Genomic DNA, 15,186 nt, shown 5'->3' with positions numbered 1-15,186 from the left:
CTTATGTGTGGTGTTCTCATAATTTGAATTCTACATGAAGAGAAACAAACCATTTTTAAAAATTGTAGATTTCCCCTAATACCTAACACAGTGACAATCAAATAGAAAATATATAGAAAAAAATTGTTTGTTAAAATTCCTTGTTATCCTCTCCTTTCTAAAGCTTAATAACATGCAACATCACAGTATGCAAACCCCCCTGTGAATTTTTCAAGATTTCTGAGCAACTTTAGTGGATAAAAGTTAACAAGTTAGAGTCAGAGAATGATTGCCAAAAGTGGAATACTTGTGAGGGTTTGGGTTTGTATAATATATAAATATGTACTTTTAAAAATGAAATTGGAAGAAAATGGGTTTTGGAAAAGAAGTTATATCAAACAAGTGAAGAAGTAGAAGAAAGAAAATTTGTCCTTTGGTTTTATAAGTATATAATATGTAAGAAGGTGAGGAAGGAGGATTAAGACTTGGGGCAAAGAAAAAGATAGGTGATGGAAGCAATGACAAAGAAGGAAAAATCAAAAGGGTGGTAAAGATAGAAAGAAAAGGAAGATTAGAAATAGAAGAGAGTTCAAAGAGCTCAATGTGTTTTCCCTGCATTTGAAAGAATAATCCAGAAACTATCAAGTTGTAATCATGAAACAGTTACCCTATGACGCTTATAGACATGTCATTTATGAGGAATGTTAGAACACTAAAGTCAGAGTAACAATTATCTGTCACAGAATATATAACTGAATCAATTAATATGCTCTGAAGAAAATAATATACTTTACATATATCGAATCTACTCAGTGTATTAAATTAAATATGCCTTGATTTTCCAGATACTTTTTTTTGTTAAAATGAAATATAAGCAGCCAAATACAGAAAAGAGTAAGAACTTCATAAACAACCATATGCAAAAAGAATGATTCATTTTTAGCACAATTCAGTAAGAAGACAGATGGCTCACATTGAATCTTTTTTGCATTTATTTTAAATTTTCCTACAAAAATTCTTTTGATATATTACATGAACCTTATTACATTAAAGGAACATTAAAAAGTGCCATTTCCTCTTGATATCTTAAAATCTTCTGAACAAGCACTGGGAAAGAGAAGTGAGTTTTAATCTAGAATCCACATATTCCCCTTTCCAAGTCTGGCTCTCACTTCCCAATGATATAGCATTAAATTTCTGAATGTCTTGTTAAATAAAAACTTAGAAGTCATGTTGAATCATGGAGAAAGCATTGAAATTTGACAGTCCAATTAAGATCATAGATTTAGGGCCAGAAAAGATCATATAGTATAATCCTCCCATTTTATTGATAAGGGAAATAAGGTCCAGAGATACTGAAGTAATTTTTTCAAGGACACAATAATAGTAAGTGGCAGAAGTAGATAATTTGAGGTACCCTGACAAGATAGCAATCTTTCCACTGAACCAAACCATATTATTTTAGTTGCTTTTTATGTTCCTTTGACATTGTCATTATCACATTCTGAATCATATCGCAGTTACTTGGATGCAAGTCTTCTGCTTTTTCAAAATGCTTATTTTCAAGATGCCAGATTTCTTTGTAAGATAATAAAGTTTTTAATAATGATATAGCATTTATTTGTATGCTGACAGAGATGATTCTCTATTCACTGTATTACCTGGCAAGTCAGCCAGTCAGGCGGGACAGAAGGGTATTTTTGTGTGATGACAAAAACAAAAACAAAAACAAAAAAATACTCCACACTCTTAATTGGCTACAAAGCTCAAATCATGATTAACTCATGAACTACTGAGACAGAACTAAGTATACACATAATTAGGATAAATGACCCCACTGACCCCTCACTCTCTTTTCCTTCTTGACAGTTATTAAAGCAGGACTTCCATAAGTTGCCAAATAAGAGGATAGGCAGTAATCACATTGCTCTATCCTGCTGCCATGGACCACTGGGCACATGACACTTTCTCTCTCTTTCTCCCTGTCTGTCTCTTTTTCTTTCCCTCTCCATCTATCTCTATCTATGTCTTACTTTCTGTCTGTCTCAATTTTCTTGATCTTAGGTGAATGTTTATACCCAAATGTAAGTATCTAGGTGACAGTATGATATGGAGAGATATAGATTTTTCCATCAAAGGTCCCACACCTGGCAGTAGTCAATCTCAGAATCCACCAAAGCTGGTAAATAACCCAGAAGTTCTGAGAAGTGAACAAACAACAATAGTGAGATGGATATGCCCAAGTAAGCAACTTATGGAACATGGGAAAATCTTCAGACCAAAAGGGTGGGTATTCTAATTCAACAAAAAATCAAGCTTAATGACAATTAATAATTTCTCCTACTCTATCATCTGACCAATCAGAAAAGATGAGGGTGGCCACAGGTCTGTTTGTGGAATTGCATGTACCACACAGACAATTGTATATACACATACACATACAACCGTGATGGGTAACTGTGTGTATGAGCATACATGTTATATTCACCCCAGGGTAAGCACAGTTTCAGGAAACAAGATCTAAAAGAATAAAAGGCCATCTATGAATTCCAGAAAGTCACCAATATTTACAACCAAACAGAAACTCACATCTAATAATAACTTTATAAGAAGTTAAAAAAGAAAAGAAAAAAGGATTTAAATTGCTAAGAAAACAATAAATTAAGCCTTTTTCTTTTTCTATAGAGGTATATCTTGAGTCTCTTTTGGATTCTTTACTGATATTTAGATGTGGTCATTATTCAGGCTTTAACCAAACTTTACTTGAGAGTTAGACAAGTCACTCTGATCTATAGTAATGTGATGTAGTTTTAATTCAAGCCCCTTATACACACACACACACACACACACACACACACATACACACATATAGATAGATAGATAGATAGATAGATAGATAGATATTGATATATCTATACACACACATTACTAGTTGGCTATCCCTTGGGGAATCTAACAGTGAGGGAGTGCAGTTAAAAGAAGTTATCCTAGAGAAAACACTACAATTAGAGGTAGAATTCCAAGCAGTTTCCATGGTTCCAGGTCTACTGCACTGTCTGGCAAATTTTGAAGTGTTGTATCAGTTACTTTACACACTATTCCTTCTATTTCCCCATTTTCTCCTCATCCAGGTGGTGTTCAATAAATTTTTGTAGAATGAATCAGCATAGGAATGAATAAAGAAAATTCTCAGCAAAGCAAAAAATAAATGTCAAAATTGTAAGGTTCAGTTTAAAGAATAGTCATTAACCTCAAAACAATTCTATCTTTTCAACATGGAATATCATTACTCATTAGCACAAATAAGAAAGAAGAAAAAAGAATGAAGAAATTAATCTTTAAGTAAAAAAGCATTCTATTTTTTTTGAAGGGGAGCAGATTACAAATATTTTATTTAGAAGAGATATTTTCTAATTATTAAAGCCCACCTGAATATAATAACATATAAGCATAACAATATTAAATCAAAGCAAAACAGTCATTAAATACAAAAAAAGTTTACCTAAAATATACTATTTTCTTCCTAGGATAAATCTATTATAGCAAAAATGTTGCATTGTTTGCTAAAATTACTGGCTCAAAAATTATAGAAGTTATAAATATCTAAGTTTCCATCTATATTTTTATCAAACAATTGTTTGAAAAATAAAAATTTCATTCAATTGTCTTGGTATGTATAAAAGTGATTTTTTTTTTCACTGAAATAACATTTTTTGTATTCATAGATAATGATTTCTCACTTTAGGAAGAAACTTTTGTGATATGAAGGGAAGAAGGGAAATAAATGGTTAAAAATTATCTTTGCAAGAAGGAAAAAAAAAACTGTCTTTTTACATTTCACAAATTTTTACAATTTTTTATTTCTACTTCCAAATATGTTTCTAACAATGTCAAGCCATAGTTGATATGTGGGACCCTTTACCAAAAATTTCTACAATGCCCATTTTAAAGATTAAGGCAAAAAATCCCTTAAGTCAGTAAGCCATTCTTGATAGAAACAATGCTTTTTGCCCAGAAAATAACTAAAAGAATAATCATAACATATATGCTGTCTTCAGCATTGTCCTTTATATCATGTTATCCTTCTAAATGATTTATTGAATGCATTTTAATAGTCAACATATACATTTCTCTAGCTTGCCTACAGCTATTTATTATATAATAGTATATACACATAAATGCACACATATACATGTATGTTTAGATATGCACATATGTGTGTTTGTATGTATAGGTATGTGTCTGCACATATGGTATATGTACATCCTATGCACATATATGAATGAGTATATGTATGTTTATATGTGGTTAAGTATCCATGCATGCAGGGCAAGGAGGGAAGAAAGAAAGAAGAAAGCAAGGATAGAAGCAAGGAAAGAAGGGAAAGAAAAGGGAAGGAAGGAGGGAGAAAAAAAGAGGAAGAAGGAAACATTTATGACTTCTCAGACTATATTCTAAGTAAAAAGATAAAAACCAAAATTGAAAAAATTAAAAAAAAATCAGAGTGGATACTTGTTGTAGTTTAAAGGAGACCTGAAAAGATTGTTATTCCAGAGTGGTGTCATGAGTGTCTCAAAAGAATTTGCAGACTCACCTGCATCTCCAAATCAAGGGGCAAAGTTTATTATAAATGTAACCCCAATTGAACTAGGCTGTTCCAAAGGAATTTAGCAAAGAGCTAAAAGCAAAATAATTTTATAGAAAAGAGAAACAAAAATCAGGTTCAGATCACCAATTTTATGACTTAGAGGTAAAATTGGGGAGTGGTAGGGGTGAGGATGCACCCATTATTTCTTGAAGAGTATAGAATATAGGTGGAGCAGCTCCCATCATTGAATTCTGTTACTTACTGAACAAGGTATTCTCTGACAGCCAAAATTGTTTGTGACACTCCCAAGGCTAGGTGGCTTTAGGGTTTCTCAGAAATTACTACATTCTCCCAAGGAACTATACCTCATCTTACTGATACAAGAAATATCATTTCATAAATACCCAACTATGCCAAAGTTATATAAAAGAAACTATTCTAATTTATAAACATACTATAAGAAATATTACTTAAAACAAAAAAAATGATAATTCTTTTCTAATACACCATTACTAAGGAATCCATGATGAAGACCCTCCTGAATGGAGATCCTTTTCAGTCAGTCCCTGAAAAATGTGCAAAGAACCCAGATATATTTTGGATATATCACACAGTGATTATTTCACCAAATAGAATGGATACTATACTAATAGACCAGATATCCATAGAATGTTTGATACTTTAGCAAATGAACTAGGCTACCTTTTTAAAACTAGAGCTAGCAATCTTCTACCAGTATTAGTGTGTTTCCTGTTAATTATCAGGAAATAGATAATTAGAATAATTAGAATAAAATAAATAGAAGAAAAATTAAAAAAAATTAGAATAAATAGAATAAATAATTAATGTTTAGCATATGTTTTTGCAAAAGTGACCAAGTAAATACAGTTACTACAAATCACAATACTGGCAAATAAATATCTGGAGGAAGAGTGGGAACAAATTTAAGAGTACAGTGGTAGGGAGATACACGTGGGAAATGCATGGGGCCAAAGAAACTCACAGTTGCAGAATTTCAATATTGTTGAGTGTAAGATCTGAGCTAGATATCTTGTTCATCTGTGCTTGATCCCCACAGGACACAGTATCTCTGCTTGGTGAGTAACTATACTGTATTCTTTGCTAGAAAGATAGTCTCCTACCAGAAATAAGGAATAGGGAATGAGAAGAGAAAGGAAAGAAATCTTCCCCTCTTCCCTTAAAAATGATGATCCATCAGAGGCCTGTTTCATACTCCACTTATGTCCCTTTAATTCGAATTACCTCAAACTAATTGTCCCTAGAGTTTAGTTATTGAAAGCCAAAGAAAGACTTGTTTAATTTTTGTTGGTGGTATTTAAATTGAAATTTGGTCAAACAGGGGATGAGAATTGGAGGACATTTCAATCATAAGAATGGTATAATTAAAGTCATAAAAAAAGGGAAATGGACAACACGTTCATGCAAAGGTAACCACTGCATTTTGGCAACATTGAATATATATGTTAGATAGCATTATACTAAAATTAAATAGATAATATAATGTTAAGAAGAAAAGAAACTCATTCCCCTCATTTTTTTGCAGAGGAGGAATACTATGCATATATTATATTGGATATAGTGCTAGACAATTAATGTTTTTTTCTTTCTTTTATTTTAAGTTAGCCCCCCCACTTGTTCTTTATTATAAATGATAACTTACTAAGAGTAAGGATTATTTGAAAATAAAATAAGAAACAATTTTCTAGAAATGTTTTTGTTTTTCTGAATGCAGATTCTAAATGAGTGGGAAAACTTCACCTTCTTTTTAATAAAATACCAGTAATAGACAATATATTGACTACTCTAACAGCACCAATTTGAGTGTTAAAAATCCTAATACATCCTTTTCATTTTCAGAATCTGTCTTTGATATTTGAAAACTAAATATAATTAATTCAAGAAATATCTGATTGATCAATGTCCAATGCCAAGTCTTTTTGGAGATATTGTAGTCTACTTATATGATGAGTAGTTAAAATCATCCTTTAGTCATTCTTAGATTTCGATCGTTGAAAAATAGTTTGGTTTAAGTACAGAAAATTTTCAAAACAACATGGTTGAAAAGAAATATCATGTGAGTAACAATGAAAATAATTCAATGATTTTATTATTTATTACTTCAATGCTGCTTGAAACATTCTTTCAAATATTTTTATTGCTACCTGGATTTTGAAACAACAACTTCAAACTGGTTCTATGAATAGTCTGAATGTATTAGAGAGGGCAGAAATATGTTTAATGATCAGACTTCAAACACATTTCAAACAAATAAGAAATTCCTCATATTGTGGCTCATATGAGCCACTGGAACTAACATATTTTCTTCTTTTTTTTCTTTTTTCTTTGAATAACACATCTTAGATTTAGTCGTTATATCACTGTGTGAAATGACAAAAAAGTATAATTCTATTGGCATTTGATAACATATCAAAGTCCATTCAGAAATTAAAAGGTATGAGAATATTCTATAGAGTACTTTCTCAAATTTATTTTGTCTAAAGCCACCAGGTGGTATAGTAAATAGAATATCAGTAAGTAGATATATCAGTATAAACTCAAAATAGACCTAAGTTCTAATCTAACATCAGACATTTTATGTGACCCTTGGAAAGTCACATAACCTCTGTTTGTCTTAATTTCCTCAACTCTACAATGGGGATAAGAATAACACCTATTTTCAAGGCAGGCTGTTAAAAGGATCAAATGAGATCAAATTGTAAAGCACTTAACATAGTGCCATAATAAGTACTATAGGTATTAGGTATTTTATTATTAATATAACATATATGTATATCACATATATATTAACCAAAATATTATAATAATATGGAATTTTCCAAATGAAATGTTATAAAACTCCAAATGAAGGACAGTTATTAAGAAGTTTCAAACAAAAAAAAAGTAATAAAAATCTTTATATTATCAGTATGACTACAAAATACATTACACATATGTGTGTATATATGTATATATAATTACACATATATATGTTACATATATATGTACATGTAATCTCACATTGGAGCAAATTGGTCTAAAATATATATCATATTCATCCAATTATGTTAAACAAAAATAGGTATTGATTAAATACCACACATTATTATAAATTCCAAAGTTGGAAGGGTCTTCGGAAATCATAGAGTCTAATGTGTATTAGAACAAAGTCCTAGCTACAAAAATATCAAATTAACTTAAATTAAGCGATATTTCAGTCATTGCTTGACAAACTAAAGTGTTTATGAATTCACTTTTACTTGAGGCAGTTCACTGAATATTTAAATAGCTCTAATTTTCTTATAGTTTCCTTTATGTGATATTGAATTTACTCATTTCCAGTTTCCACATACTGCTCCTTATTTTGCCTTTTGTGGTAAAACTAAATAAATCAAATTCCTCTTCCACATAGTAGATCTTCAAACCCTTGAATATAGATTGTCACTCCCAAAGCCACATTCTAAGTCTTCTGTGCTCTATGAGAACTCATTAAGGAAAAAACAAAACAGAAACACCTTTAATAGCTTTCTTATGAAACGCATTAGCCCTCATTTTTCTTAATAAGGAACTTTATGAATTGCTGCTATTTAACCAACATATTTATCTATTAGTTACTAAATGATTTTACAACAGCAGTTTTTAACTATGTTAAAATCCAATACAAGGTAACAAATATTACTATTATTATGTACTACATTAACATTTGTATGTACTAGAGGGTACATAATAATGCTTGACCTCAGGAATATATACTAAGTGTAAATAGAAGGTAATTTCAGAGGAAAGACACTTAGGGATTGGATTAGATCGGGAAGGGTCACAACCACCAAGAAAAATCTTTTAGAATAGGTGAGATTTGCTGTCTTTCCTTCATTCTCAAAGAGGACCATGACATCAGTGAAGTGATACTATGGCATTCAAGTGATTTGGATTTATGCAAGGGAGTGCAATGCAAAGTCCCTGCCTCACTTTCCCTTTCAGAGTCATCTGGGTTCAGTGGCAAGATATAGATCAAGATGAGTGGACATGCGTGGATATGACTCTGGACTTTGGCTTTTTTGAATTAAGATCTTCAACAGATCTCAGTTTGACTGAGGATGCACCCATTCAATGATTAAATCTAGTTAGCAATTGAGGCAAATAATCTTCTCTTTCACCTAGTACAAAAACAATCTAAATAAATGAATAAATAAATTTGGAAGGGGAAGACCTTCAGAGTTTCTGGCCAAAGCAGAAATGATTGCTATTTACATCCTGAAAGCATTTACATCCATCTGAAAGGAAGGGAAGGTAGTCAGGAGGTTAAGGTAAAGAAGGAAAGCATCTGCTAGATTTTAATTTCATTATTAAGAATGTTTCCTGCATCTCTCAACAGTTGTTTTGGGAGGAAGAAGCTTTCAAATATAGTGAATGAGAGTGAAGAAGATATATTGTTGGAAGAGAACAATACTTGAAATGGCTAAGATGAAAAAAGACAAGATAATAAAAAATAAAATTATCTTTTTAATTAAAATTATTAAAATACAATATATATATTTCAATAATAGTTTTGTATTCCTCCAATAACACCCATAAATTGTATTATAACCAAAGCTTTGAGAAAAACCTGAGGCTTCTAGTTTCTAGTTTTTTCTATTTTATGTTACCATGTCATCTACATTTTTTTTTCGGAACTCAAAGTTGGAAATTAGCTTCATCTCAGTATATCAAAAATCTAGTTCAGTCACATATTTTTTTTAATGAATTGGTTTCACTCCCAAAATGAGTTTTGTTAGAATAAAAATAGAATAATATAAAGAAGCTATTTTCCCCCTTAAATGTTCCATCAGTCAATATATAGATGTATGCACAGTTTAAATGAACTTTGTTTTTTTTTTACTTATTTATTTATTTATTTTTACAAAACATCTTATAACTATTGTTGAATAGCACAGTTTTAAATACAGTTTCAAATAAGATAGAATAAAAAGTACTAACATGATTGTAAACTCCATAAGAGCAGGCACTTGTGTATAAAGTGCTTTATAAAAATTAAAGTGTCATTTTTTTTCTTGCCAACATCATTATTGTTACCTTTATATATTCCTAGTACCTCAAGCAATTAAGAAATATTTAACAAAAAATATCATATTCAGATTTATTAATATTTTTAAAAATCATAATATTTTATAATAAAAGTATGGATTGCCCTTTATACAGGTCAAATAAAAATAATAAAGAAACACATAGCATCTTTCAGAGCTAATCCCAGTGTATATCCCATCCATCTGCCAACTAGTTTTGTAACAATAATGATTAGAGGAAAGCTTTGAAAGCACTTTTGTTCATTATTTATTTATTCTTTCATTTTATTTATGTTTATTTTTGTGGTTCATGCATAATATCAAACTTTCTCAAAGTTAGATTGTTCTTGTAGTAATTTTCTCACCAAAGTAATAAAAGAGAAACACTAAAATATTTGATTCCAGAAATAGTCATACAAAAAGTAAAATATTTGTCATTAAAGGAAACACATTAAGCAAATTAGTACCAGGTTTTCATGTCAGTATAATAGTGAACAGGAACACCTGTGCCAAATGAATACCAACAAGCAATCCAAACAGTCTCATTAACATTAGTTGTCATTCCTCCAGCCAACCACGAGGAAAAAATTTTTCTGCTTTATAACTCCTTTAGAAGAAAATACAAACTGCAATTGGATTCATGTCAGACTGCTTGGACACTATTTTTAAAGAACCAGTATTTAGAAGAACTTCATTCTCACATATCTCTCAGTGAAAATGGATTATCCTCCACCTGCTACAAGTTAATGGTTTATATTTGCCCCAAATACTCTTGGGCCTCATATCTATTTTCAACTTTAGAGATGTAGAAAAACACTACTCAAATAAACTAATTTCTATTGGTCTCCTATGGCAATCCAAATGTTACTCATCCTCTAGGCTCACCTAAAATCGTTCTTTCTTGTAGAAGCTTTCCCTGAATAGTCACTGATAGTCCTTTAGAGTACACCCCTATCTAGTAGTAATTTATTTGCTTGTATTATTTGACATGGTTTTATGTTAGTCTTTTCTTCCTACATTGAATGTAAGCCCCTTGAAGACCTTGCCTTACATTTTTCTCTTACATGTCCCACAGATATATCACAGCAAAACTCAGCAAGAACTTCTTAATCTTTTTGGTTTTTATTCTCATTCTTATTTCCTCTTCCTAAGAACAGATTCATCAAGGGATTACTAAATGCAAAATTCTCTTGTTATATGATTGGTACTAGAGAGTCTTACAAACATAATTATATTAGATTTTTTTTTCAGGATTTGCTTATCTTATCTGGAGAAATATTTTTAAAAATGCTAAATTTATGTAATAAACCATGATTTAGTGAGACAAGCTTACTTTGAGGGCACTGGAAAGATTTGGATTTCCTTATAATTCTTTAATTCCTCAAAATAAAATTTTAAAACAGAAAAATTCTGATAATTCTATTTTTTTTCTCATCTATCATTTAAGTTCGAAGGGGGGACTTTCTGAATTCAATGATAAATCACATGATTTCTACCTTAAATTTATAATGTTAATTCCTAGTCATGTAAGCATACAGTGATAAATATGCTTTATCATACTACTTAAATGTTTTTGATGACTTAAGGAAAATTAGTTTAATTAAGAAAACTCTTAAGGAAGAAACATTATATCACACTGAAAGTGATACAACTGAGGAAAAATTCAAACAAAATTATAGTTCCATGATTATAGAAGAAGATCTACATTGTGATAAAAAGCAGAATATTGAAAAAATATTTTAATTGAAGTAAAATTAATGGAAAAATTAAAAATATGCTATATAGAAATTGGCACTTTGATCCATTCATGATCATAAAAAAACTTGTTCTTTGTAAGAACTGTTAATTAATCACGTCAAAACATCATCTGTTTCAAAACATGCTACTAATGATGCAGGAATTCAAAGTCGAAATGTGAGAGTCTAAATTTAATATATACTAATCTTAAACTGGACAGTTAGCTTGATAGTAAGTTGAGAAATTGTGTCAGAGATAGAAGACTTGGGTTCAAATTTCTCATAATACATAGTATCTACATGACTATAGACAAGTTACAACTTGACAATGTTCCAGGCAACTAAGAATATAAACTCTGTAAATGCATATCTGTAGGAGTTTCCTTCATCAATGAAAACACAGACTGAGTTGGGGAAAAGAAATCTAATCTTTTAGGACATTTCTTGTAAATGTTTATGAATAATTATAGCAACTTTTTTTTTTCACACATACATGTCTAATATAGCAGTATTGCAATTTAGAAAATCTCCAAGCACTACATTAAAAGTAAATTTAAGCCTGTGTAGCTTAACTTATAAAGATAGATGGGGGACAACTGCAAGATGTCAAAAGGTTAACATGCTCTATAAATATATTCTTAAAATAGTGACAATATATGTTATAGTTAACTAAAATGACCAATGTTTTAAAATTTTAGAGTATGTAGTTTAACATGCAAACATTATATTGTTTGGAACACAAACACTGAATTACAGAGCCTCGTCTAGCATTCAAAGTTTCATCATTACACTGATACATGTTGTATTATTACAACCCCAAGGGGAGAGGGGGGTACAGAATGTTGGTGACCAATAAAAGTATCCATATTTACTTGCATTTCTTGCATTCCTGAACACTGTATTATGTTTTCTCATAGTTGTGATATTTGATCTATTTGTTTTCATACTCCCTATATTTTTCTTTATATCTTTATTCTAAAATAATAACGTGCATATCAAGAAATCATTATCCTCTCCAGATCATTAGACTTCCAATTTTAATAAGCAATCTTAGTTTAAATAAATGACATTTATAAATAATAACTGGATCCCAATACTGCCAAGACATTTAGTTAGCTCATTAGAAATGAAGTGGGGGTGGGTAGGAGTGAGGGAGCAGGGACAGAGAGACAGAGATAGAGAAAATCTGATAGATAAATGGATCTATCCATATCTATATTTAGTCTATTAATCTATGGTAACACAAGAGTCTAAAAAGGTTTTCTAAAGAACCACAAGATAGTTAAAACTTTACTAGGCTTCGATTGACCAAGAGCAATGATTCAAATATGAAGAAAATAATACATGGGGTTTGTTAAACCAAAAGTAGACTGTAAAATAAGGAAATTAAAGGATTGTGCACAACTGAAAAGACATGGAATTATGATTCTCTTTATTTCAATCCTAGTTTAATGAAGACAACAAAAAACACGTATTGTCACTGCAGCTTTTTCAGATCCTCAGCAACACTGTAACAGTAAATATTTATTTCATTAAACAGAAGCCTAATGAAAGGAATGTGTTCAAATTTTAGTTAAAAAAATACATACTTCTGACAAAAAAAATGATAGGCTGCCATACATGTCAGAAAAAAGGAAAACAAAAGAATGATCAGCATCTTTAGACATAGAATTTGAGCCTATAACCTAACCATCTGTCAGCTAGTAATATGAGGAAAAACGAACAAGTTTTAATCTTTCAGCTACAACTGCATTTGCCACTGGGGAGGGGAATCATGGTAATTACACTTCTGTCTGCAGATTAACCTACAGGAACTGACACTTGCTACTGGCAAATTGAACCACGTTGATGAATGTGATGTTTTAACAGACTTGCGGGAAGGAGGGAGAGGGTGTAAAAGAAGGAAATCCTTGTTTTGGCTATTATCCAAATCGAGGAAAGAAGTGCGTGTGTGTGTGTGTGTGTGTGTGTGTTGGGGTGAGGGCTAACCCTTAGAGGCCAAATGCCCAAATCAGTCACAAATTTCACCTCTCTGGTCTCGCTGAAAGGATTAACTATCAGAGATAACCTTCCTTCAGTAGGTTACTTCCACCGCCGCCACCTTTTTAAGTTACCATTTAAGCTCTCAGCCAACCCCAAGATAAGAATCCTCTCTCAGAGCAGGAAACCGGGGGCGCCAATTAGGAAGCCGAATAGCGGCAGCAGTAGCAGAACCATGCCAGCTCTCTGCTCTGCTCCAAACCAAGCCAAACCAAGCCCCGTTAGCGGAGGCGGTCACCAGACACCGCCCCGCCCAGCTCCTCTGTAACTCTGCACACTCCATCTCCAAGCTGTGATGAGTTCGGCAGTCTCAGACCTGAAGGCATTTTTCTTGCCTTCCCATAAATATCAAATAAAGCTTCTGAGAAGACAGTAGAGATATTCACCAGTGTTACCCACTCCACGAAGCGAGTGACCAAGTTACAAGGACCGTGCGTAAACACACACACACACACACACACACACACACACACACACACACACACACACTTTGTATCCTAGAAGGAATTTAGAGAATTTACAGAAAGAGAGAAAAGGCAGCGGGGGAATAGGGAGGTATGGAGGAGGATGCTTCAAGAACTAACCAAGACCCTATTCAAATATAGAGAGTTGGAATCCCTCTGTCCCAACCACTGCCTCCTTCCTTACAGCCGAGCCTTCACCAGATCCGGGAAAATGAGCTGCCTCTGGTCCGACCCAACCAAACCTAGCCAAAAGCGCCTAATCCGCGTGTCCAGAAGCAGCTCATCTACCAGCGCTGAGCGAGCGGACTTTCCAAATTAAAAAAGGGATCGTATGATTGAGAAAGAGGAAGAAAAAGGAACATCGTAAACCCTCTTCAGTTCCACTGATTATTTCTTTTCCAAGGCTAACCCAACCCCCCCACCCACTCCTCTCCACACACGAGCACACGCACACCTCCATCCACCGGTGCAGAGAAACACTAGTTGATTTCTTCACGAATAAAAAAAAAAAAAAGTGTAACAAGTCTCCGCAGAAGGGGCTGGAACAAGGAAAGTATGTCTGCGGAAGCTTTCTTAGTTTTTTTTTTTTTTTTTTTTTCCCCGGGAGTTTAGAAATCTGCCAGTTTCCAGTGAAACTGGGTGCCCCCAGGACTCCGAAGAACGGGAAACGCAGCATTCCCTCTCCACCCTGTCGCCTCTTACCTCTTTAAGTTCCTTGGCCACGTCCTTCAGGTCCCCTAGGACTAATTCCAAATCCTCTACGATGATCTTGATCTGCTCCTTCACCTTGGTTTTGGAGGCTGCTGGTTGCCCCTCGGTTGGAGAGGAGGAGGAGGAGGTGGTCCCCTTGGACTTGGCTGACATACTTTGGGGGCTGGGGCAGGTGAGCAGCGGAGGCAGGTCAGGACAGTTGGTCAAGCGTAAGCTGTGTGCCCCGGTCTCTGGCTCCAGAGCCGCAGCCACCCTGCTCCCCCAACATGTTTGGCTCTTCCTGAACAGCGGGTCTCTGCGCTTCACTGTCTGCCAGGCGGCCGCACTGTGGTGCTGCCATCAACTCCCAGAGAAACTGCACTGAGAGCGCCCGGGCTGCAGACTGGCGAACAGCGCGCCTGCGCCTGCCTGCCCTACACACCACTCTTGCACACGAACCCCCTCTTTCCCTCACGCAGGCACACACGGGAAGAAACACAGGGAGCCCTGGAGGGAAAGGAAGGGGCAACCCATCCCGCCTGGATCTCTTTCCCATAACAGTAGTGTATACCAATGTTCGGATATATGGTCTTACCACTGCCATAATC

The 15,186-nt window shown here is 33.4% G+C and overlaps 1 protein-coding gene across 2 annotated transcripts in view; it reads right to left on the bottom strand.

Moving 5' to 3' along the window:
* Positions 1–14,973, bottom strand: part of PRR16 (proline rich 16) — a 293,326-nt gene extending 278,353 nt beyond the window's left edge. Inside the window, exon 1 of one of the 2 annotated variants that reach the window (XM_051997854.1) lies at positions 14,591–14,973. In XM_051997854.1, the coding sequence (XP_051853814.1) occupies positions 14,591–14,752 (162 nt within the window). In that variant the 5' untranslated portion in view covers positions 14,753–14,973. The remainder of the gene's footprint in view (positions 1–14,590) is intronic. The other variant, XM_051997861.1, reaches the window with a different exon arrangement.
* Positions 14,974–15,186: the final 213 nt, after the last annotated feature.

The sequence above is a fragment of the Antechinus flavipes genome, chromosome 1, assembly GCF_016432865.1.
Source record: "Antechinus flavipes isolate AdamAnt ecotype Samford, QLD, Australia chromosome 1, AdamAnt_v2, whole genome shotgun sequence".
NCBI lineage: Eukaryota > Metazoa > Chordata > Mammalia > Dasyuromorphia > Dasyuridae > Antechinus > Antechinus flavipes.
Note: the sequence above shows the minus strand (reverse complement) of the source record. Positions and strands in the feature narration are given on the sequence as shown.